This window comes from Dunckerocampus dactyliophorus, chromosome 20 (assembly GCF_027744805.1).
Source record: "Dunckerocampus dactyliophorus isolate RoL2022-P2 chromosome 20, RoL_Ddac_1.1, whole genome shotgun sequence".
Classification (NCBI taxonomy): domain Eukaryota; kingdom Metazoa; phylum Chordata; class Actinopteri; order Syngnathiformes; family Syngnathidae; genus Dunckerocampus; species Dunckerocampus dactyliophorus.
The window spans coordinates 7,191,578-7,218,309 of NC_072838.1; the positions used below are offsets into that span (position 1 = coordinate 7,191,578).

Sequence of the window (26,732 nt, forward strand, 5' to 3'; positions counted from 1 at the left end):
TACACTAGCATTTTCACCAACTGTCACTGGTGTTAGCAATGACATTAATTAGGGCTCCAGTACATTTAGCTTCAAGCGGACGGCTCCTGCCTTTACTCGAGTGTAAGGTGAGATGACCAATAAACAAAACTATAAAAAAAAAGCAGACTTTTACTCATAATGACATTTTTGGGGGATGGCAACATAGTTTGATGGTAAAAATCACTAACTGCCTTGGAACTGGCGCTACTTCCATCGCGCTAAATGGTAGCATGCTGTTACCATGTTAGCATTTTAGCGATTACTCATGTCAGAATGCAAATATTTACATGGCATAATGTAAGAACTGTTGAACTGCCTCTGGACTTTTGGTACATAGTGCTATCTTTCTGGGTGCCGGCATGCTAACTGTTAGCATATTATTAGCATTCTACTCATTTCCAAGTGCAAATATTTACATGGCATAATGGAAGAACACTGTAGAACTACCTTGGCACTTTTGGTATATAGTGCTTGTGTGTGTGTTGGACTCACTGGTAGTGTACGGCTCCCATGAAGAGCGTTGATAGCAGCCTGGGCCTCAGCGTTGCTCTGGAACTTAACAAATGCACACCCTAGACGGGACGGCACACCATCAAACGTGGCCTCACACATTGGATATGTCCATTTAAAAATACATTTGGCGCCGCCCTTAAATGGAGCGCTTCATCAGTAACCCTGGCATCATTAAACACGGTCCAAGAAACATGCATTGCTTCATCAATCACAGCCTGCAAGCACCACTCGCGTCATTAGCAATGACCCATAAAACCTATTGCACCATTAGTCATGCTTCGGGCAACAGACGCAGGAAGGCCTTGCGTCTGTGTTGGACTTGTCGGCGCACTTTGATTTACATGGCAAATATTAGCTTTGTTACGCATAATAGTCACTCCCGTTCACGTCACAAAACACCGGAGGCGACTGAGCCGTGACTCCTCCAGTTGCGATCATTTGATCCGACTTTGTCAACTTGTTTAGCCTTTATGTGTTTTGGAAAATACACAGGAAGAGGTTTTATTTTTCTTTTTAGATTTCCATTAGCTCAGTGTGTGCCCTTCTCACATTCAGACTCATTACCTTTGCTGGTGCCGTCCGGCCCGCGGAGCACAGTGCACTCCTCGATGCTGCCGAAGGGTTCGAACATCTTTCTCACGTCGGGGTCCGTCTGCTGCTTTCCCAGCATGCCCACAAACAGCTTCCTGTCTTCTAACGGGGAAGGAGGACACCAAGATGGGGCGGGGACAAAACAAAATAACGTAATGAGACAGTGCAGGTGTGAGCATGGATGAGATTTCTCTTAAAATGTCGCTTAATCGGGACATTTTACCCCAAATGTTGTTTTTCTCTGCTTCTAAAAGGCATCAAATTAGAGGGGAAACCTTTCTGGCTACTGTAGATGTGAAAATATCGGGTATAAGTATATAAAGCTGCTTGTTCTGTGAGGAATGAAGGCGAAGTGTCAGCTTTCAGACGGTGACGAAGTTTGCCACGTTAGTCGCAGCTACATATGACATGTGCTGGGCTGGGAGTGTTTGTGTGTTCTGGACGTTTGCCCTTTGAAGTGCTCGTAGTTTGAATTGTCTTAAGTTTTCCTAAAAGTTGAGCTTTTAGCCAACGTTCTTGCGGTTACGTGGATGTACTAGATGTATACAGGACTCACAAAAAGGCAGGAATACAGCGGATCCCCGCATTTGAGAGTAAACTATAATTACAGTCATCCCTCGCAATATCGCGGCTCCATTATCGCCCCCTCGCTGTATCGCTCTCCGTCAAAACATATTAACTCATTCAATCCCAGCCATTTTTCAAAAGACAACCCCTTCAGTACCGGTTATTTTAGACGATTTTGACTGATCTTTCAAGGCACACAGAATAGTGTTCTACGTGTTTGTGTTCTAATATATTTCTGCTTTTTTCCGTTCTTTAGTGATCAGCAGCAGAACATACTGTAGGTAAGTTTCAGGAAATATTCCCAAATATTTTTTTCTTTTGTGACAACAACTATACCAACTTAAACAACCCAAAAAAGGGCTTGTTTTACATAAAATTAACAATTTATTTAAAAATACAACATCATGAACTAGTTACAATTTTCACATTTGGAACTGAACTTTGTGTGCGCATGTGTGCGCGCGCGTGCGCATGAGTTCAAATTTCCCACAATGCGTAACCACTTCTGCCCCCTTGTGGCCGTTTTTATGGCTTAAAAGTGCTCTGAAGTGAAATGCTTTGGCGGAGAGTTGCGTCGTCGCCTCTTTTTGCCTCTGGCGCAAAAAAACGTAAAAGACGTACAAATACGTTGTTGGGATCGGGCGTTCGGGATTATAAAAGCGTATTTGGTATTGAATGAGTTAAAATACAAGTGGTATGTAAATATTGTGGTCACTAGGTGGCAGTAATGACACAAAATATTACCTTACATTATATTACCTTAACACTGCATGAAGTCCGACATGATAGAGTGAAAAAAGTCCTCCCATTCTGTACGGAAGCGGTAAGGTTTTTGGCTTCTTAAGTTTAGAAGAAATACATTTGAGGCTGACTGGTTAGCTTCTTAGCGCACTAGTTTGCTAGCTAGCGGCCATCTCGAGTCCCTGCAGCATAAGAGTTGCAAAATGTGGCGTAAACAATGAATAATAGGAGTGTAAAAGTGACTATAGGCGTGTTATTTCATGTCTACAGGACTCTAATGTTAAAAACCGTATTTAGAAAGCCAGTCATACACAGGTTTCCTATGCTCTAACTACGAAAACATCCAAATTTCCCGGAAATTCATTTACTGCGGTCGGGGGTCTGGAACCAACAAACCACCATGAACGAGGGATGACTGTATTCTGCATAAAATGTAAGAACCTTTTGGAACTTAACTTTTAACAACGGCCTTCCTTTCTGAGTGAATAGGTCCATCAAAACTTTCAATTGTTGTCTTCAAAAGCAACATTTTGGCGAATGCACTGTGATGCATTAGGTTACATTGTGTTGATGTTATGCGTTTCAGCTGTCATTTGCAGTGATCTAGAGCTTAAAGCAGTCAAAACTATTAACACAGTTACAGTACACTAATTGTTATTTAGTGGCGGGCGGTTAGAGGCCAGCAAGGCCTTCTCTGCTGGCCTAAGTACTACCAGATGCACTGACCTACACTAGTATTGGTTCCATGAAAGTGGATTCATTTATTCACCACATTCTTCATTTTGTCACGTGTCTTTTGGCTGCACTGCTTCCAGTACGGGATCAGAACGGGGTAGAAGACCGTGTTATTATTACAGTATTATTCCACCAACAACCTGTTTCGGTAAGGCAGAGCTTTCGCCTCGGGTCTCACAAGAATGTGTACGTGTATTTGCGGCCTGTGAGTGCAGTGTTCAATTTTTAAAAATGCTCAACTTGCCTGCTGTACTTCCAAGTACCAACAGAGTGCAGTAACACAAGTACAAAGCAGAGTGATTGCATCTGGCAGTCACTGGCAGAGGAAATGTTCTGTCAGTGAGGGATCAGTCAGACATGTTAGGATGTACAGTGGTGTGAAAAAGTGTTTGCCCCCTTCCTGATTTCTTATTTTCTTTGCACGTTTGTCACACTGAAATGTTTCAGATCATCAAACAAATTTAAATACTAGTCAACGACAACACAATTGAACACAAAATGCAGTTTTTGAATGAAACTTTGTATTATTAAGGGAGAAAAAAAATCCAAACCTACATGGCCCTGTGTGGAAAAGAGATTGTCTGCCCCTGTTAAAACATAACTGAGATTAATTGAGCTCTATCAGTGTGGAAAAGGTTCTAAAGCCATTTGTAAAGCTTTGGGACTCCAGCTAACCACAGTGAGAGTCATTATCCACAAATGAGTCATCCAAGAGGTCACAAAAGACCCCACAACAACATCCAAAGACCTGCAGGCCCTGCTGAACAAAAAGAACATTAAGGCTCGTCTTAATTTTGCCAGAAAGCATCTTGATGACCCCCAGGACCTTTGGGAAAATACTCTGTGGTCTGACGAGAAAAAAGTTGAATTTTTTGAAAGGTGTGTGTCCCGTTACATCTGGTGTAAAAGTAACGTCGCATTTCAGAAAAAGACCATCATACCAACGGTAAAATATGGTGGTGGTAGTGTGATGGTCTGGGGCTCTTTTACTGCTTCAGGACCTGGAAGACTTGCTGTGATAAATGGAACCATGGATTCTGTGTCCCAAAAAATCCTGAATGAGAATGTCCGGCCATCTGTTGGTGACCCCAAGCTGAAACCAACTTGGGTTCTGCAGCAGGACAATGATCCAAAACACACCAGCAAGTCCACCTCTGAATGGCTGAAGAAAAACTAAATGAAGACTTTGGAGTGGTCTAGTCAAAGTCCTGACCTGAATCCTATTGAGATGCTGTGGCATGACCTTAAAAAGGCGCTTCATGCTGGAAAACCCTCCAATGTGGCTGAATTACAACAATTCTGCAAAGATGAGTGGGCCAAAATTCCTCCACAGCGCTGGAAGAGACTCATTGCAAGTTATCACAAACGCTTGATTGCAGTTGTTGCTGCTAAGGGTGGCCCAACCAGTTATTAGGTTTAGGGGGCAATCACTTTTTCCACACATGACACATGACTAATTGACGAATATTTACATTTGTTTGATGATCTGAAACATTTAAGTGTAACAAACATGCAAAAAAATAAGAAATCGGGAAGGGGGCCAACACTTTTTCACACCACTGCATATGAAGTCACGTACATGAAATGTGATTTCTTTTTTTTAAATGCTAACAAGGTCAAAAGGCTAATATTTTGACACAGTCTGCATCCTGGTCATGTGACAGTGAGCCAGCATGTGCAATATATCGGCGGGACGGCGTCACTGAAACAGCTCAACCAGTACAACTGTAACATGTCAGCAAGTGAAAACACTGAATCATATGTAGGCAGTGTTAAAAATAACAATGTTACCAATGCTGATATTGTTTTCTAGTAATGTCTAATCTAATGAATTACTTTTTGGAGCGTTACGGCGCCGGTAGAGCTACCGACAGTGAAATGTGCCGCGTTATTATGCAGTGATATCAATATCAATGATCTGGACGTTGCTTCAGCCTTCATTGTTCATTTCTAATACACAGGAAGCTGAATAGCTCGTGGTAGCTCAAGATCTGGAAAACTCTGCCGCCTAGCGTCTTGGTAGAGAATTGCAAGTCACAAGCTCAGCCTAACTAATTATCTTGTGAAACAGCTCTCCTACCTAATTCTTGAACATATTTAAATGTTTTTCAAACAAGTAAAAAAAAAAAAAAACAGGAAAGAAAAGAACATCACAAGTGGGCACAGGTGCCTCTTACCCCCTCTGCTCTCGCTATCTGCTGGCTTCACCTGGATGGGGCGGTTCATCTGGAAACAAATAACAATGAGGCGCAGTCAGCTTCAATGTTCAAGCATCGCGAATTCCTGAAAATTACACATATGCAGTCATGAGAGCAGGCCGGTGCTCGGACGCAATAAAACATTCAAATGCGATCTAAAAGTCAATAGACACACACCTTTTTTATTCCATTTTTATTTAGATTCTTTGGAATAAGGATGTTAAAAAACTTCCCAGGGCCAGTGAGGATAAAGAGGGAAATAGGAAAGTAAAATTCAACTGACAGCAGCCACGTAAAATGCTAATGCACCAAACTACGTGTTTGTTGTGTGCGGGGAGAAGTTTGTTGTTGCGTCACTTTGGATTCAAGTTAAAAGGAACTACCCAGAATTTGACACAATGGCGCTGAAGGCATTGTTGCTATTCCCATCCAACTGCTTGTGCAAGACTGGATTTTCAGTGCTGACCGCTACCAATGATGCACCGCATGACAAGATGATTGACAGGACAGGATTATAGATTGCTCCATGTGGTGAAGACGGCTTCACGGAGGGCATCCATTGTCTGGAGCTGATGTTCATTTTTGTAAACCTCCCTTGCCATCCATCCCCAAATTGCATTTAGACCAGGGGACGCGGGACGCGGGACGCGGGACGGTCCAAAAGAGCGAGGTTCTTCCTCTGGAAGAAGTCCTTGGTCAGGCGGGCATCGTCAACTGCAGCTCGGGGGCCATTTGCAGGCCGCGGCCCAGTCTAAAAATATAAACTAAAATCAAAAAACCTAAAAATTTGAAAAATCAGGAGTAATTTTACAAGAACAAAGTCAAAATATGGTTATGGTTATATTTTAATTTATTTGAACATGCATAAAAGTTATAATGGAATACATCACATCGTACAATTCGCAGTTCCTCATATCCAAAAGGAGTAGAAAGAAGCAAAGCTTATTTAATCCAATAGTGATTAGACATAGTATTGACAAATAACGTAGACACAACAGAACATAGTTGGATAATGGGTGAGTACAGACAAAATAATAGGAGAAAAAAGTCTCAATTTTACAAGAGTAACGAGATATTATGAAGAAAATAGTCATTTTAGTGGCATGAAGTTTAAATATTAAAGAAAGACTTTTTCTTTTCAAGTCGTACTATTTTGAAAAACAAAACAAATAAAATTGTATGTTTTTTTTTCAATTAGCTTGCAAAAAAAGTTGTAATATTAAGAGAATAACGTCAAAATATTAAGAGAAAGAAAAGTCATATTTTAAAGACGAAAAGAGTTGCAATTTTACGAGAATAATCTTGTAATATTATGAGGGAAAATTATGTTATTTTAGTAGCAGGGAGTTGAAATATTAAAGAAAGACATTATATAATTTTTTCCAAGTCGTAATATTATGAAAAACAAAACAACTAAAATTGTATTTTTGGGGCAAAATTAGCTTGCGGAAAAAGTTAGAATATTAAGAGAATAAAAATAATAATAATATTAATACTTAGGGAAAATCATGTTATTTTAGTAACAAAGAGTTGAAATATTAAAGAATTGGGTCGGGGGAGGGGTTATAATATTATGGGAATAAAGTCAAAATATTCGAAAAAGAAAATTTACAACAATTATTTGTTGAACAAAATTGAAATATTTGGAAAATTAAAAAGAAAAACCAACAACAACAGCAAAAATGGGGTAAAAAAAAAAAAGTGCGAAGTAGGTTTTTTCACCTACAGTATACGACAAAGCTGAGATGCAATTTTTTCTTCGTATAAATAACTTCTATTAGTATAAATAACTTCTATATAATAACTAAATATAACTTCTTAGCATGTCTTTACAAAATATCCAAGTGGCCCTTGCATCCTTTCATGTGGCCCTCAGTAGAAAAAGTTTGGACACCCCTGGTCTCCACCATGGCCATGGTTGGTGTTCTTTGTCGTTGGCCCCCTTTCATTGCAAGCTCCGTCCCGACCACTGCCTGCCCAGATAAAGAGCAACTTCCTATCAAGCATCTCAACGTCTCTTCACCGACGCGAGACGGCCACGAGACGTTATTAGTGGTGTACCCAATGAAGTGCACCACCACTATTCTCTGTCCTCGCCTTCCGTCTATGACTCCCTCGCTCTCTAATCCCCGAGTCCGTCGTTCCTTCTGTCCCGTCGCGTAAAACTCGGAAAGGCACACACCCCCACGTGTGATTGGGGAAGTGATAAGATTAAGAACACTCGCCGGCTAATCTGGATTTACAGGAGCACGCAGCAACGAACGAGTGGAGCGCTTGTGATCCAGAGAGGCAGGGGTGAGGTGTGCGGGGTTAAAGGGGAGCAGGGAGGAATTGGGAATGAAAGAACAAAAGGAAGCGGGGGGGGGAGGCTTGCGCAACACAGCAGGATTAAACTTCCTTTTCATCCAATGCGGAAATTCAATTTTTCCATCCTTTATTTAGACAAGCCTTACATGAAAATACACACCAGTGTCGTTCCTATATTGAGAGCACAAAAACAGGGAAGGGGGTTGTTGAGTGAAATGAAAAGAAGAACAAACAGGAGGCGGGGGTAAAGAGAGAAATGCGGGATTTAAGGGCAACATGGCGCTTATGGAGAGAATGATTGTGTGTGTGCGCAGCAGAGATCCACTCTGCTAAGCGTGGCTTAATGAAGGTCTTAATTATGGAGCTGGTGACATTTCAGCCACTCACTGATCTTGTGCCACTGATTAATCCGCTGTGATCAGTCACCGAGAGACACTATTGATCGCTCTCCACCCGCATGCGTTCACAAAATACCACGCCAAAATACCACCAACACCTGCTGCAAGGGGCCCTCGTTGGCTCCTCTGTCGAGGGGGGAGGGGGGGACGCATTGATCGCACCAATTAGTGGGGAAGGAAAGTTGCGAAAGGCTTGAGTCTCCGAACTATGCTGCAATGGCCACTGCTCGCTATTCCAATGATACGCCGGACACGTCATTAGGTACACCAGCAAGAGCCAATGCAAGGAGCTCCATCCCCACAGCCGTTCTCAACTGCTGGGTTGGGACCCAAAAGTGGGACGCCGATCCATTTTGGGTGGGTCGCGGAGAGATTACGTTCAAATATGTAACATTCAACCAATGTCTGACTTTTTCGTCATCTTCTTCTCTGGTATATACTTGTAGTCTTTGCATACTCTATGCATATATACTCTATTCTATGTAGGCGGTTATCATGTTCTTCCTCATTTCTTTGACAAAATGCCCTAAAATGCGCTTGTTATGCATCTTAACTCAGTCACTCCCAGCCATTTTTCAAAAGTCAACCGGCCATTTTCCACGATTTTGACTATCTTTCAAGGCACACGGAATATTGTGTTGTATGGCTATATAAACATGGAACCTACCAAAAGAAAGATTAGACTCCCGTCTTTCATCAGGAAAAAAAAGTGTGTTTCTACATTTTTCCGTTCTTTAGTAATCAGCAGTAGAACGTAGGTAAGTTTCAGGAAAATATCAGTTCCCAACTAAAAGGGGGGGAAAAAAACGCTTTTTGTGAAAAGACACATTTCAAGCATATCTTTCACTTTGACACAAATATTTTTTGCTTTTGTGACAGCTCAAATATCTAAACAACTATACCAACATAACACAAAAAAGGGTTGTTTTACGTCAAAATAACTATTTATTTACAAATGTAACACCATGAAGTATTTACAATTTTCACATTTGGAACTGAACTGTGTGTGTGCATGTGTGTGCGCGCGTGCGCATGCGTTAAAATTTCCCACAATGCGTAACCGTCTGCACGCTACACTCCTCCACGCTCTCTCTCATGAGATAGAATAGTCTTCCTTTTCAAAAATACTAAAATAAAATAACATTAATTAAAAACCTTTTCTTTTTATTATTGATCCTGTCATAGATGTATTATTTAAAGTTTATTTGTGTTTTCTGTTTTGTAGAAAGCATACTAAGAGGCGTGGCAGGGGGCGTCCAAAGTGCGGCCCACAATGGTACGTATAACATCTTAGCATAGAATCTCAATCATATTTTTGCTGCACAGCAAAGTCAAAAACAGCTTCCATACAAAATATAGATTTCTGTACCAACGGCTCTCATCCAAGAATAATGCTTGCAGACGTCATTTTATTATGAATAACCAAAAGACTAGGCTGCCCTTATTCACAATTGGAGTGTCAGTGACATAACGTTGCGATGGGATGTTCTATGTGGGTTCCAAAGTGCTCAACAAAGCTGCTTCTGAACAACCGAATACGGCCACAAATCCTGTACAATAAAAGTCACCATTGACTTTGTGATTCGCTTCGCCTTTTCCGAGTTGGGTGGAAAATTAGTTATCACCTGCTCGATGGTTCTCTGGTTGGCAGCAACTTCAGCTGGCTGTTTTTCCTCCTGGTTCGGGTGGAAACGTGCTACGTGGTTTCTCCTATTTGTCGTGTTCCCGAAATATTTAGAGCTTGTGTGACAAAGCTGGCATATTGTCTGGCTCTTCTCCAGCTCATTTTTACCTTCGACTACGTGAAAGCCGAAGTGATTCCAGATGCTCGCTTTAAATCCAGCGCGTGCGTGTCTGAGTTTTTTACGCTCAGCCATTCTGCTAGCGTCTTGCATTTAGGTGCACCACCATAAACTGTCCGGGTGGCACTTCCGCTTTCCGTCCTTTTTGACCCGTTTTTTTGTTCCGTCAGCATCCATTGTTGACATTTATGAATCGATGAATAATCGTTAATGTCCGCATCGCGATGCATCTAAGAATCCGTTATTTCCCCCACCCCTGTTATGTATATTATGAGGATTTACACTTTCCAGAAAAATTTCCAACGTGCTAATGTGTGCGTGTGAGTAGAGCAGCTTGTCGAAAAGATCTAATCCACTAATCCCTCATTTATCGCAGTTAATTAGTTCCAGACCCGACTGTGATGAGTGAATTTCAGCGAAGTAGGATACCTTATTTATAAATGGAATATTTTCGTAGTTACAACATAGAAAACCTGTTTCAGACCTTCTAAATATGATTTTTAACATTATTAGAGCCCTCTGGACATGGAATAACACCCCTATAGTCACTTTTAAACTCCTATTACCCAATATGGTAGACATAATTTGAGAAAATAAAACATTTAAGACATAAATAAGACTCATGCTCGTGCGTGTTGCTGTAAATGTGTTCCGGTGCTTGGGGCGCTGAGTGGGGCGCGGACAGGAAGTGACGTTGGGGCTTCAGAGTTGAGCTTGAGCTCAGCGTGGGTTATGACTGCAGCAGTAGCTCGTGTTAGGGATTATTATCAAACCCGCAACAAAAGCCTGTTGTTGTGGCGATCAAGTCTGGTGCTTGTGTGTCTCAGCCAACATTACAGTAACATTACTAGACACCTAGTGACCAGTGTAGAATACTACATAACAAATGCCGTCTTCTGAACGTCTTATATTTATATTTTACTTCACGCAGCCATTTTTTATGCTTGAATATGCTTAATTTAAGCAAAAAAAACATGTAAAAAACATGATGGCTACCACAGTGAATGCATCAGTGACCTTAGTCCACACTCCTCATAGAGATTACATCCCCACTGCTACTTATTCGCTACTATTTGTATAAATAATGTTGTGTCTATGAAGCTGACATGCTAACCACTAGGTCGCAGCGCAGCTCTGATATAATAATAACATAATACAACTCAATACTAGATGCTAGTTGAGCTTTAGCGGGCTTCTTAACAGGAAGTGGCCAACTATTACCCACAGTAAGAGAAATGGGAAGAGATTGGTGCAACAACGTCATCCGCTACGTGGTGTTTGCACGCTAGTGGCGACCAACAAAGACAAACAGCCAGGCCGTGATGGCGGTGATAAGGAGAGGGACGGCAGCTGGCCCTGGGAGATAGAAATTCAAATATACAAGAGGGACAACGACAGTGAGAAGGTGGAGGCCGGCGAGGCCGCTGCCACTCCAGATCGGCACGGCAACCCCATGACCAGCTCGCCGGCATTGGCCATCGTCATGACGACACTTGCGATGAGGACCATCAGGTGAACGGGACGAGAGACAAACACATGAGGGAGGACAAAAGGACGTTTCTGGTGCGGGAGATGGAGGGATTAGACGTAGCGAAGGAAAGAGAGAACCGACAGCACATTTCAAAATCATTTTCCGTCCTCCCCCCCCCCCCGTGTAATACTTGTTTACAAAACTACTGTGCGGAGAAAAGCACGCAGGCTGCTTCATCAACATCACGCCGCGCCCTAAACACACACATCCATCATGGGGTTAAAACACACATCTTCTCCTGGCACCCTCTCATGAGTGCACGTAATCTTTGTGCTCTGTGATGCCATCGGGGATTTGACTGCATGGGATTATGACATTATTAAATCCATAGATTATCCAATCAAATCACAGTTTTTGATAATACAAGCCCCAACACCCACACCAAATGCCGTCAGGGAGTGGCGCTTGCTTGTGGAGTAAACACATTTCCCTCCACCACGGGGGTAGCTGACATTTTGTCTTCCTTTTCTGTCACGGGGATGAAAATCTTGCTTCTCTCAGCCCGCGGCGCGTCGTTCTTGCCTCATTTCTCGTCAATTTCGCCGGTCTGTGCTCTGAAGTGCAAATATATCAGCAGAGACCATCTCCTTTGCTCTTTCAAGAACATTTGCAGCACGGAGGCAGACTTCAAAGGGGGCGGGAGGGAGCGAGTGTTACGAGGGGTGGGGCACAAAGACAATTTTGCGTCGTGCCGCGTCGCCTAGCAACCTGGCATCCCTTGTCTCGGCTGTCTCCAGGCAACCAGACCTGCGACCATAATCTACCTGCCACCTCCCCCTTTCGCTTCCTCTCCCATCTCTGCCTCTTTTGCATCTCCATCCTTGTCATCGCACTTACACCAGGACACACTCCGGAGGGAAAGACGAAGCACAAGGGGAAATTGGTATATTGGCATAATACGAAGGTGCTAAATATGCATCATTGTTGGGACAAAGGCAGCAGGCAGCAAGCAAGACATGCATAAGTGTGCACACACGCACACACATACATACAGAAAGGAGAGCGGGCACATATTATGGCAGGCCTCTGAGACAAACTCCAGATATCAAGCAGATGGACAGCTCTTCAGTGCACAGTTCAATAATATTTCATCACCGATTCAGCCAAAGATGCTGCACCACTGAGTCGCATGATCGTGTTCTCGTGACGCTCACCAGTGGCTCCACAATCATATTAGAACCAGAAAAACACTCGGAGAGCGCAGGCAGACCCCCGCCAAGCGCCATACTTCCCCCCATACTGTGATTTACACCATAAATATTAGCCCTACATTTATTTTATCTATATATTTAGCTTCCTTGACCATGAAAGCATGGCATGGAAGGGTGTGAATGACTTTAAGAATGCTGACATATTATTGTTATCATGCTAACACGTAGCATAATAGCGCTAAGTGTTTGTATAAGCGCCTACCTCTGAAAATGCTAATGCTAGTATAATTATGTTAGCATGCTAACACTTAGCATGATAGAGCTACATGTCTGCTTAAGTTTATATTCAAGAAAATCGCAAAAAAATGCTCTTGGTGGCATGCTAATACAATGTTAACATGCTAACATTAGCATGCTAACACCTAGCATAATAGTTTCTACTTATGAAAATGGCTAAAAATGCTACTAAGCTAATGTTAGCCTACTAGCAATGCTAACACCCAGCATGATAGTGCTAAGTTCATACAAGTCTCCACCCATGAAAATAGCAAGAAATGCTAACATGCTAATATTAGCATGCTAGCGATGTTAACATGCTAATATTAGCATGCTAACATAAAACATGATGTACCAGGAAGGCTAAACGTTCCGGACAAGTGCTCTGACCTTTTTTTTTATTTTCTGTGGAGTTATATGCACAAATGCCGAAAATGGTCCGATCTTGCAAAGAATCCTTTAAAAAATTCCTGGACCCAGACGGTGATCTGGATCACCTCGAAAATGTAATCAGTTCTTCCATGTACCATTTCGGACAATTCCTGAAAATGTCATCCAAATCCATTCAGAACAGAATCCATTCAAGTTATTTTGAACACAGACAAATAAACAGACAAACGCCGGCAGAAACATAACCTCCGCTCTGCGCTTGCGCTTTGCGCTGTGCTTGGTGGAGGTGATAAAAACCCACTGGTGATTAAAATCAACCTTGCGTGTAACCGATACGCACTTAAAAGTGTCTATTTTTGACCCCTCCGAGCTCTCTTGCAAGCTAGACGTTAACATTCTCCTCCGATTCCAGATCAGCATTTGCAATCCAAGTGACCGTCCAAATGATAAGATTAGATTCAGCTCCAAGGCTAAACGCACCTACATATAAAACGTATAGGTATGATGGATGGACACATGGAAGCGCAGCCACGGTGTACTCAGTCACAGCACACAACCACGGTGCTTTCAAGGACCATGAAAGAAAAGTGTGAAATCTCAACGCTTGGTGAAAAAAAATTACCATGGGTAAATCATGGGTGTGCTGTACAAAAAAACATCCACTTCCAACACATCAAACATTATTAGCCACCTGAAAGGCCCGCTAAAGCCTGCGCTGCTAAATAAAAGCCCCAGGCTTGTTCCTATTTTCGAGAAGTGCGAAAAATGACCTGTGATTTCAACGTGAATATGGTGGCACTGGACGACCAGCCCTTTACTATCTTTGAAAATACCGACTTTGGTCCGCTAGTAAACCACACAGAGTAACGCTTTGTCCTTTTTTTGGTTTGTTTTGAAAAAAATAATCGTCCATTTCTAGGAACAGAAATGTTTTTGTTACCGTTACATTTCTTTTAATGGTAGTGATGTCAAATTCGATGAGGACAAATCCACAGGTACAGTTTGTCTAGTCCACCTGTGACTCGCTTACTTCCAGGTGTGTACAAATTATAATTAAATCTAAATTTAAAAAAACAAAAAAAATAGCAATAAATATGTTACCGATATCAGTCCTGAGAAGCAAAACGTAATCTGTGTTGGTATCAATTTGAAAAACATATTTATCGTGCATCCCTATTATAGATATACAGTATCCCCCCCCACTTTGCTCTTTGAATGTGGCGACGTCATTTTATGCTGTTTCATCGTTGAATAAAGCCTACAATTTTTTTAATTTTAATTGAACACATTTTCAGCAACACACACAAGCGCGAGGCTTATTTATGTCTTAAATGTCTTATTTTCTCTTATTATGTCTACTATATTGGGTAATAGCAGTGTAAAGGTGACTATAGGGGTGTTATTTCATGTCTAGAGGTCTCTAATAATGTTTAAAGAACGTATTTAAAAGGTCATAAACAGGTTTTCCATGCTCTAACTGCAAAAATATTCATTTTTTGTCTTTTTTTTTAACCAAAAATCATCAAATTTGCAGGGCTGTGAATGCTGAACGGAGAATGTGCGGAGGTCCACTGTGTAGCATGTGAGCACGCATAACTCCTCATTTGCAATGGGACCCCGTTTACGCTGTGTTAACTCCGGCGTGGAATGCACAGACACACACGTAAGATTACCAGCCTCACGCCCGGACTTGTAAGAGCCCACCACCGCCGTCGCCGCCTCCGCACCCCACTTTTGTGTGCTCTCTTCTGCCACACAAACATGCCACCCCCCCCCCCCGAAACATTTCTCAGTAACAGATGTCTGCATTTAAGAAGATAAACACATTGCCTCAATGCACTTATGTCAAATGCTCCTTCATTTACACCTCATAGCCCCCGTCAGGTTCCCGGTTTGACTCCAATCCACACCCTACGTACAACCTCCATAAATCCAATCTCCATTCATCATTACAGTCGCTGCAGTGACATCTGACCTTTTATGTTGTCGCCCTGGCGTTTAAACACACATATGCTAATGTGTACGTGTGCCTTCGACCGCGTTCATCAGCTACTCGCTGACATGAAGATGAAGATCCACGTGTGTCATCACAGATTGGAACGGTTTAGTCATTCATCTTCTTGCTTAAAACGATGCAATCCTGGCCGGTTACGTCGACAACCGTTTATGTTGACATCAGTCAGCGAGGGCGAGGGGCGTCAACGTAAAACAGGTTCCACGGTTGACATGTGTGACTCATGAAGGAGTTGTTTTTTTTTACAGAATCGGGTGCTGATCTCTGTTAACATCGTTCACTAACTCACCCCAGCTACCGCTAGCGGAATTAAAGAAGAAACCCGTTAGCATGTCACTAATTATGCAACTGTTACTCTAACTGCGTTTGTATAAAATGTGTTAGCCCCGTTCCTTGCCTCGAATCGACTCTCCTTTCCCCCTCCTGCCCGAGCTGCATCACAGACTCCACAAAACCAACGATTCACTCGCTCAGGCTTTCACTAACTCACGGGTGCGCAACAAAAACTGGAGTTTCACTAACTGGCAGGTGCTTGACTCGAGTTTCACTGACTCAGGAATACTCAATAAAGACTCAAGTTTCACTGACTCACGGGTGCTTGGCAAAGACTGGAGTTTTACTGACTCACGGGTGCTCGCCGCAGACTGGCGCTTCACTGACTCATGGGTGCTTGACAAAAACGCAAGATTCACTAACCCTCGCGTACTCGACAAAGACCGAAGTTTCACTGACTCACTGCTCGACGAAGACTGGAGTTTCACTGACTCATGGGTGCTCAGAGAAGGCTCAAGATACTCTAACTCAGGGGTACTCGGCAGACACTGGAGTTTCACTGACTCACAGGTGCTCAAAGAAGACTGGATTTTTACTGACTCACGGGTGCTTGACAAAGACATGACTTTCACTGACTCACGGGTGCTTGGCAAAGACTGAAGTTTCACTGACTCACGGCTGCTCGACAAAGACTGTGGTTTCATTGACTCACTGGTTCTCAATTTACACAGACTCAAGGGTGCTCGATAAAGAATGAAGTTTCACTGACTCACCGGTACTCAACTTACACCGACTCACAAGGGCTTGACAAATACTGGAGTTTCACTGATTCAGGGGTACTTGACGAAGACTTGAGTTTCATTGACTCGCGGGTGCTCGAAGAAGGCTCGAGATTGACTAATTCTGGGGTACTCGGCAAAGACTCGAGTTTCACTGACTCATGTGTGCTCGACAAAAAAGAGTTTCACCGACTCAGAAGTGCTTGACAAATACTGGAGTTTCACTGACTTGCGGGTGCTTGACAAAGGCTCGAGAATGACCAGCTCTGGGGTACTCTGCAAAGACTGGAGTTTCATAGACCCACAGGTGCTCGACGAAGACTGAAGTTTCACTGACTCACGGGTGCTTGACAAAGACTGGAGTTTCACTCGCTCACGGGTACTTGACAAAGACTCGAGTTTCACTGACTCACAGGTGCTCGAAGAAGACTGGATTTCCACTGACTCACGGGTGCTTGTCGAAGACTGGAGTTTTAATTGACTCGCGGGTGTAACTTGCTGCACCTGTGCGAGTTTCTGCGCACGCACTCTGTGACGAGTGACTCAAGTGAATCGAGTGAGTGACTCACGAGAGCTCAAGTCAGTTTCCATCCCTGTTCCAGTGCATATACCGCATGTACTGTATATATAGAGCAGGTGACACATTCAGACTATTCATAGCCCCGCCTCCTCAGTCTGCATGCTTACGGCTGACTATGTCACACGCGAGTCACATGTTCCACTCGGAGACAGCCTTTTGCGCTCATCCGGACGGCTTAAACCCACGGCACCGTCCACCCCTCAATACAACCTCCATGGAGCCTTTCCTACGCACGTGTGCGTCCTACAGGGGACGCATGCACACGACACAAAAGCAAAGACACACAAAGCAAGACACCCCTCATTAAACTGCGTTAGTGTGAACACCTGCCCTCACTCCCTCCCTCCCCCCTCGACACATGCAAACACATTTCTCTCTGGTCATAAGACGAAGCAGTGATTGCGTTGAAATAATGAAGAGCAGGGCATTGTGGCAAATATTAATTCAGCTAAGTGAGTTTTGATGAAGGGTAATATATTGCGTCGCTAATGGAGCGAAGATGAGGACAGCTTGAGTCGTCCAGCTCGCTCAGCGGTGACAAACGGCGTTACTGTTCAATAATCGCTGCTTTTAATGTTGGATTAATGTACGTTTTAGCCTCTTATGAGCTGACAAACCCCACAAGAGTCAGAGGATTCAACCGCAGTCCGTGGATCTTTTAAAAAACGCACATTATTCCCCATCAGATTTCAACAAAATTGACAAACAAATAAAGAAATTTAACTCTCCGTCCACATAAAAACCCATTCATTAACATTTTGGCCAATCAGAAGCCTGAAAAATCTCTGTGCTGCACGTTTCTTATGAATCAAGCTGTTTAATCCTAGCGTCTTAATTCAGGGGTGTCCAAAGTCCCTGCATAAAGGGCCAAGGACACTTTCGGGACGGTGTGTTTGAGATGTTAATGAAAAATATGTGCCTTATTCATATTGTTGAAAAATCGCGGTTTTTAGATCCCTGACAGTTTTAAAGGAAACAAAAATATTGTAAAGAATCATCTTAAGCATCCTCATAACTACAGTTAATACAGTTGGAAAATAAAAAAAAAAACAACAGCAAAAATGGAAAAAAAATGCTGCAATTTTATGAAAATAGTGTCAAAATATTGAGAAAAATGAGAAAAAAAAGTCACAATTTTAAGAGAATAAACTCGTAATACTATGAGAAAAAAGAAGGCATGTCCGATATTGGCTTTTTTGCCGATAACCACTATTGTCCAACTCTCAAATTCCGATTCCGATATCAACCGATATCAATACCGACATGTCTAACGTCACACATCTTTTTCTTGATTAAAATTGTTGCAAAGTAACAATACTCTTACATGAGCACAGTTGTTTGGTCGACTACTCCACCCATCTCTGAGTAGATCATTCATGTGTTACATATTTGATATAAGAACACATTTGTGTTTCTGGTGCCTTCATTCATGTTATTTTTGGAAAGATTTAATTGATTTTTAGCTTTTTTCATTATTACTTCATGTTCTTACTTTATATTCTTATTTATATTATATGTTACATTTATATTGTGATGTATGTAATGTGAATTATTACCCGTGTGGGATCAATGAAGTTCTTATCTTACCATCTGGGAAGATCAAATACATTGTTTTTGGTGCCTAACTGTTTCCCAAGTATATTTTCCAAGTATAAACAAGAGGCATTAACTTGAAAGTAAGCACATTTATTTGTATTCAGTGACAGCGGAGCCTTGCCACATCCAGTATGGCGGCGACGTTGGCGTAAGGCTCAGCGCTCGATGCGGTGTCTGCATATATGGATTTGACAACAGCACTTCCTGTTTCCTAGCATGCTTTGCTGCACTGTTGTTGCAAATGGCTGCGAAGTTACACATTGAGGGCTCACATAGCTGTTGATTATTCAGCATTATTCATTGGTAGTGTCGTGGCTGTTGTTGTCTTTAAGGACACCATGAGTAAGAATGGTATGTGGAATGGTAGCACCCCCCCCCCACTCCCCCACCCCCCACCCCCATTCAATAATGTTGCAATTTTGCGACGTTGGTGCTTAAAGCTGTAGATCAGCTTTCATCGAAGGGAACAAATGTTTGCCAAATTTTTATGCTATGACAATATCTGTGGCCGATATTATCGGACATCCCTAGAAAAAATGAATGTAATTTTAGTAGTTTAGAGTTCAAATACTGTTTTTTTGAATGTTTGATTTTTTTTTTTAATTAGGTTGGGAAAAAATGTTATAATATTATAGGAATAAAGAAAATTCATGAAGATTATTTGAGAAGGAAGCTGAAATATTAGGACATTTTTAAAGTTCATACTAAGTGGCCCTTGCATTATTTCGTTGGAAAACGTTTGGACACCCCTAAATTAAAGATGAAAATTAGCACTGTGGCTTACAGCGCGTAATAATACGTTGTTTAATCTCATATCTATCGCATCTATTATGTTTGAGATACAGACAGGAAGTACACAATAGCACTTCTTTCATACACGCCTGGCCATGACATGCAGGCGTACGTTATTTTTAGGCTGTGTTGGTGCAATTCGATGACAATTACGCCACAGCTGGTAGCAGGAGCGGGGCGGTCTGGTCTGCGTGGAGCTAATAAGATGGTTGTGTCTGTTTTTTTAAAGCAGGGAGATTGGGTGTTCGGGTAGGGTGGGGGTTAGTGAACACAAAAGCTTGTTCACCGCAGGTTGTGAGCTGCTGGTGGAGTAAAAAGGAGGAGGGAGACCAGGCTATGCTGATCTCCTATGAGAAGTCAAGAAGGTCACACGACTGTCACGCTAACAATGGGATTAGTTCGGTCCCAACCCTACCAGCAGTCTGTCAAATTGTCCCGAAAATCCCCAATATGCAAAGCCTGTCTTTACCACGCTGTACCCGCCATGACAGAACACATTCAAATATTTCACACAACACTCAGAGGTGGTCAGATCGATCCAATTATCAATATTGATACTGGATTGATCTTGGATTTACATTATTTCTTATAGGAAAAATTGATTGGTTAGCGTCATTAATCCGATACAGAAGTTCCGTACTGTAACCGAATCCATTTTTCCCATACGGAATCATGTAAATCCAATTAATCCGTTCCAGAAAGCCACAAAGCACACGAAACATGTTTTTATAGTTTTACAATTATAGTTTTACATGCACAAACACTTTGAAATACATGTACAGTGGTGTGAAAAAGTGTCTGCCCCCTTACTGATTTCTTATTTTTTTGCATGTTTGTCACACTTAAATGTTTCAGATCGTCAAACAAATTTAAATATTAGTCAATGACAACACAATGAACACAAAATGCAGTTTTTAAATGAAACTTGTATTATTAAAGGAGAAAAAAAAATCCAAACCTACATGGCCAACACTGAGATGAATTGAGATCTATCAGTCTGGAAAAGGTTATAAAGCCATTTCTAAAGCTTCGGGACTCCAGTGAACCACAGTGAGAGACATTATCCACAAATGCCGAAAACATGGAACAGTGGTGAACCTTCCCAGGAGTGGTCAGCCAACCAAAATGACCCCAAGAGCGCAGTGATGACTCATCCAAGAGGTCACAAAAGACCCCACAATGATATCTAAGGAACTGCAGGCCTCACTTGCCTCAGTTAAGGTCAGTGTTCATGACTCCACTATAAGTACAAAAAAACGGCCTGCATGGCGGACTTCCAAGACCAAAACCACTGCTGAACAAAAAGAACATTAAGGCTTGTCTCAATTTTGCCAGAAAACATCTTGATGATCCCCAAGACCTTTGGGAAAACACTCGGTGGTCTGACAAGAACATCATACCAACAGTAAAATATGGTGGTGGTAGTGTGATGGTCTGGGGCAGACCAGGAAGACTTGCTGTGATAAATGGAACCATGAATTCTGCCGTCTACCAAAAAATCCTGAAGGAGAATGTCCGGCCATCTGTTGGTGACCTCAAGCTGAAACCAACTTGGGTTCTGCAGCAGGACAATGATCCAAAACACACCAGCAAGTCCACCTCTGAATGGTTGAAGAAAAACTAAATGAAGACTTTGTAGTGGCCTAGTCAAAGTCCTGACCTGAATCCTATTGAGATGCTGTGGCATGACCTTAAAAAGGCGCTTCATGCTGGAAAACCCTCCAATGTGGCTGAATTACAACAATTCTGCAAAGATGAGTGAGCCAAAATTCCTCCACAGCGCTGGAAGAGACTCATTGCAAGTTATCACAAACGCTTGATTGCAGTTGTTTCGGGGGCAATCATGTTTTCACACAGGGCCATGTAGCTTTGGATATTTGCTCCCTTCATAGTAAAAAGTTTCATTTACAAACTGCATGTTGTGTTCAGTTGTGTTGTCATTGACTAATATTTAAAATTTTTAATGATCTGAAACATTGTGGCAAACATGCAAAAAAAAAAAAAGAAAGAAATCAGGAGGGGGGCAAACACTGTCTCGCACCACTGTATATAAAATAATAATACATAAAAAATATTTGTAAAAATTGCATTTATATATCATGTGTGATCAGTTACATATTATTATAAATACAATAAAAATAACTAAAGAAACTCATCAGTTAGTGCGGTAAATTGTACTGTAAAGAAAAAAGAGCCATGGGGGGCTTGGAAAAAGACGTGAAGGATGTCGATTCCCACCAAAATAAGAAAAAAGGAAACAAGGGGGAGGGGGGCGGATATGAAGCCTTGTTGGTAAAAGAGGAAGTGTTGGTCTCAGTCATTCCTTGCCTTACTTATTATAGCGATGTGGCGGCCGTGTAAATATTTAGCTGTGGAGGCCGGCAGCACACCTGCCATGCTAAAATCCCATTGGCTGACAGAGACACACGTGAAAGGTGGGGGAGACTACGGGAGGGAAATGTAAGCGTCATGTGACGTGCAGCAAAGACGTAAGCGGATGGACGCGACTGCTTGGTGCCAGACATATGACAGCAGCCTCCCTGAGCTGCGACAGGAGCGTATCTGCCAAAGGGGAAGTTGGGAGTGCTCGTCAAATTCATTTTCCTTTGCGAAACTGTCTGAGTGGATGTCGAAACAAAGCACCCGCACCCCACCTTTTTTAACATACATGTGAGCTGGCAAAAAGAAAGGCAGCACTCACCCCTGGCAGTGTCTTCTGTTCGTGCAGTGCATTCTGGGCTTTGAGAGCGGACTCACGCGCGCAGTACGTCAGGAAGGCACATCCTGGAGGCAAGATGAAGAGTAAATGTTAAGGGAGTGTCATTTGAAGGTCAAATACGTGCGCTACGAGGTGTAGGAAATAGTGTGAATTTCGGTATCAACCGATAATTGACATTTTGCATTTTGTCGCATCTTGAGGAGGTTCTAAGTAGAGCTTCAAAAGGCAAAGAGAAGAAATGGGAGTGAGCAATTTATGGCAAACAGGCATTAAAGTGAAATAGGCTGTTCGTCAGCTGATGAAAAGTTTAAGACCACAGACTTTAAAAAGGAAAAATCTTGGCAAAAATGTGGATTCAATGTTATTTTCTGTCAGGTATTGACAGCAAAGGCAAAAAAGCTTTCGCATAAGCAAGGCCTCTGAGGTTGGACGCAGTAAGACCGTCATTTGAAACTTCTTCAAAGATCCTGAGGGTTGTGGAACAAAAAAGTCAAGTGCTCGACCCAAAAAAATCTCACCGGCCCTGAGCCGAAGGAGCTGATTGGCTGTCCGTCAATATACGGGACCATCCTCGGCCCAAATGAAGGTTGTTAGTGGTGCCGAGTGCAGTCCAACGACCATCACACAACATCTGGGAGAGAAGACCTTTAAGAAGAAAAAAACATCTTCATAGGCCTCGTCTCCTTCAATGCCACAAAATGGCCCGATTGGAATTTGGGACATTGAAAGGTGGAAAAAAAATGTATTCTCTGATGATAAAAAAAATGTAACCCTGACGGTCCTGATGGCTTCCAACATTACCGGCATGACAAGGAGATCCCACCCGAGATGTTTTCCACACGGCACAGTGGAGGGGGCGCCATCATGATGCGGGCTGCTTTTTCCTTCATTGGAACAATAGAGCTTCAGGTTGTGCAGGGGCATCTTACGGTGGAGATCTTACGGTGGGCAACATTCACAATCCCTGCCTGACAAAGGACTTCTTCAGGGATTAACCTCACTCTTTTGGACCATCCTGTGGATTCCCCTGATCTAAATTCAATTTGGAACATTTGGAGGCGGATGGCAAGGGAAGTTTACAAAAATGGACATCAGTTCCAGACAGTGGATGCCCTCCGTGAAGCCATCTTCACCACCTGGAGCAACATTCCCACTCGCCTCCTGGAAACACTGGCATGTTAATTCATACTGAGTGACATAAACCAAGGAGTGAACATTACCATCGACAGCCGCAAGAGGGCGCTCTAGGCTTGTGACAACTATAGGCTGCTCCTGTAGCTACAGTACCTAAAGTAACTTAAGAGACAACTGAGAAAGACTGAACACAAAACGGGTGGCGACATTGTTCAGAAGCAACGTCGGTGTTGAAGAATTCAAACAGTGTTGTGGAATGAGATCGGGAACTTGGTGAAAGAAGTTACCTGTAAACAAGGTACTGTTACTTCTTTGTTGCACTCTCCGGCTTGTAGTGTTAAATTAGTCTATTCAGCCTCCCAGGTATGTTCTTTATGCTATTGTACAGCTGAGTAACTGGTAATGTGTTTCGTTAACACACCAGGTACCGATTCATGTTCTGTGTGCGATTAGGGGAGTTGAATAATTTGCCTTTCCAGATTAAATGTCTGTTCACGATTTTAAATTTGGCGTTAAATAAATGCAACTCCAAATGCAACATTAAATAATGCTCTATTTTTTTTCTCTGACACGCACAACACGACACGTAATATTACGACTTTATTCTCAGAAATGTTCAACTTTTTTGGTCATAAATTTATGACTTTATTCTCGTAAATTTACGCCTTTTTTCTCATAACTTTACGACTTCATTCTTGAAAATTTACAACTTTTTTCTCGTGACTTTACGACTTTATTCTCGAAAATGTATCACTTTTTTTCTTGTAACTTTATGGCTTTATTCTAGTAAACGTACAACTTTATTCTCGTAATTTTACGACTTTATTATCGTAAATGTACGCCTTTTACCTCGTAACTCCACGACTTTATTCTCATAAGTTTACGACTTTTTTTTCTCCTAAATTTATGACTTCATTCTGGTACATAACTCGTCGTAACTTTACGACTTTATTCTCGTAAATTTACAACTTATTTCTAAAAAAATGACGACTTTACTCTCGTAAATGTATGACTTTTTTTCTTGTAACTTTATGACTTTATTCTTGTAATGTTAAGACGTTTTTCTCAGAAATTTCTGACTTTTTTTCCTCCTAAATATATGACTTCATCCTGGTATTTTTAAGACCTTTTCTCTCGTAAACTTTAGGACTTTATTCTCGTAAATTTACGACTTATTTCTCAAAAAATGACGACTTTACTCTCGTAAATGTATGACTTTTTTTCTTGTAACTTTACGACTTTATTCTCGTAATGTTAAGACGTTTTTCTCAGAAATTTCCGACTTTTTTTTCCCCTCATAAATGTATGACTTCATTCTGGTACATTTACGACCTTTTCTCTCATAACTTTACGACTTTATTCTCGTAAATTTACGACTTATTTCTCAAAAAATGACGACTTTACTCTCGTAAATGTATGACTTTTTTTCTTGTAACTTTACGACTTTATTCTCGTAATGTTAAGACGTTTTTCTCAGAAATTTCCGACTTTTTTTTCCCCTCATAAATTTATGACTTCATTCTGGTACATTTACGACCTTTTCTCTCATAACTTTACGACTTTATTCTCGTAAATGTACAACTTTTTTTCTCGTAACTTTACAACTTTATTCTCGTAAACTTACGACTTTTTTCTCAAAATGTACGACTTTATTCTCATAAATGTAAACGTGGAATATTTTGAAGTCTTTCTCTTGATGTTCATCATAGAAGGTGACGACTATCACATACATTTAGCAAGGAATCGTCGCATCACATGTACAGTATGTGCACTTGCTTTTTTTCTAATGGGCTAAATTGTTTCCATAAAGTGGACAAAATGCTGCGGTATGTCGACACGTTGAAAAGATGCAAGGGCGCTGAGGGGTGTAGTCCAATCCCCCAATGTGTAGAAGAAGAATTGCATCCATAAGGTTGCAACAGACACAAACATGATAGTGAAAGCATGAAAACAAGCGCGGTTTGATGATGCATTAAAGCAATGGATGTGAGGCTGTGTGAGCGTGCCTCATTGGAGAAAAAAGGCCTTCATTAACCTTTTTAGGGCTGCCACCAAACATGAATATGTAAATAAATGCAGAGTAGGTGTCATAGCTGTTAGAGAACTGATGCCACCTGGCCTACAAGCCTGCCAAGGGACTCGGATGGTTTATGTGCATTTATATGAAGCCTTTTGTTTGCTTTTCCACGCTGGCATTTGCATTTGAAATGACAGCGAAGATAATTATCAACCTGTCAGCTCTGCTGCATCCGTCATTTCATGTGCTGACTGGGTTTCTGCTCAGGTGGGAGAGTGGTTGGCTAACAATGGGGTTGCATCCTCCCTACCTCCAGAGGCCTGTTGAATTGTTTGTTGTTGTTTTTGAAGTGATTTTCATGCGTACGATGCTTCAAACCTCCGCCTTTGATGACTTTGAGGGCGCACAACCCGCATTCGTGAACGCTTTCTCCTCCGATGTTGGATCAGCATTTGCATTATTCATTTCATTATTCATCATTATTAATGATGAATTATTAATTGCCATCGTTGGCTTGTGACGAAGGACGCTAACAAGCTAATAGGTCAATGAGAGTTACGGCTGCTCACTGAGTTTCAGCAGAGAACGGGACACGCCACATCAAACCCGGCCACAGCTATACAGGAAGAAATAGAAATATTAACAAGGATACGTTTAATAAAACACAACATGAAATAAAATACAATTCTAACAATAACGATAACGAATACAATTCTTGAGACTAGAATGCAATCAAATAAAATAGAACAAAATAAACCAAAATTCTAAAGAATAGAATAGAATAAAATAAAATAAAATAAAAAAAAAACTAGACAGCAACAGACCAGAACAGATGAAAATAAAATAAAATAAAAGTAATTTAAATTAAATTAAATTCTAACGAATAGAATAGAATAAAATAGAAAAATAGACTACAGCAGACCAGAACAGATGAAAAGAAAATAAAATAAAATTTAATTAAATAAAGTTAAATAAACCTAAATGAATTCGAAAGATAGAATAGAATACAATTCTAAAGAATATAATATAATAAAATAAAATAAAATAAAATTCCATAGATAGAATAGAATTCTAAAGAAAAAAATAAAATAAAATAAAATAAAATAAAATAGTAGAATGGAATAGAATAGAATAGAATTAAATACAATTCTAAAAATATAATAGAATAAAATTCTAAAGAATAGAATAACAAAAAAATAAATAAAATGAATTAAATACAATTCCAAAGAAATAATAGAATAACAGTCTAAAAAATAGAATAATATAAAATAGAATAAATTAAATTAAATTCAATACAATTCCAGTGATAGAACAGAATAAAATTCTAAAGAATAGAATCAAATAAAATAGAATCAAATAAAGCAAATACAATTAAATATAATTCAATTAAATACAAAAGCTGGAATAGAATTCTAAAGAAGAAGAGTATAAAATAAAATAAAATTCCAAAGATAGAAGAGCATACAATAAAACTGAATTCTTAAGAATAGAATAAAATAAAACAAATACAATTTCTAAGATAGAACCAAGTACTGTTCTAAAGAATAGAATAAAATAAAATAATAAACAAACCAAAACAAAACAAAATAACTGAAATGATCAAGATG

General features: G+C 41.1%; 1 protein-coding gene and 1 long non-coding RNA gene across 3 annotated transcripts in view; one reads left to right on the forward strand and one right to left on the reverse strand.

Annotated features, from left to right (window-relative positions):
• LOC129172787 (CUGBP Elav-like family member 3) overlaps positions 1-26,732 on the reverse strand; it is a 44,733-nt gene that overhangs the window by 15,480 nt on the left and 2,521 nt on the right. The window contains exons 3-6 of one of the 2 annotated variants that reach the window (XM_054762837.1): positions 21,957-22,039; positions 5,346-5,394; positions 1,099-1,227; positions 514-593 (exon numbers count right to left, since the gene is read on the reverse strand). In XM_054762837.1, the coding sequence (XP_054618812.1) occupies positions 514-593; positions 1,099-1,227; positions 5,346-5,394; positions 21,957-22,039 (341 nt within the window). The remainder of the gene's footprint in view (positions 1-513; positions 594-1,098; positions 1,228-5,345; positions 5,395-21,956; positions 22,040-26,732) is intronic. The other variant, XM_054762838.1, reaches the window with a different exon arrangement.
• LOC129172789 (uncharacterized) lies at positions 1,870-16,669 on the forward strand. The gene is made up of 3 exons (XR_008567094.1): positions 1,870-1,973; positions 9,297-9,347; positions 14,756-16,669. It is a non-coding gene; the product is annotated as an uncharacterized LOC129172789 (long non-coding RNA).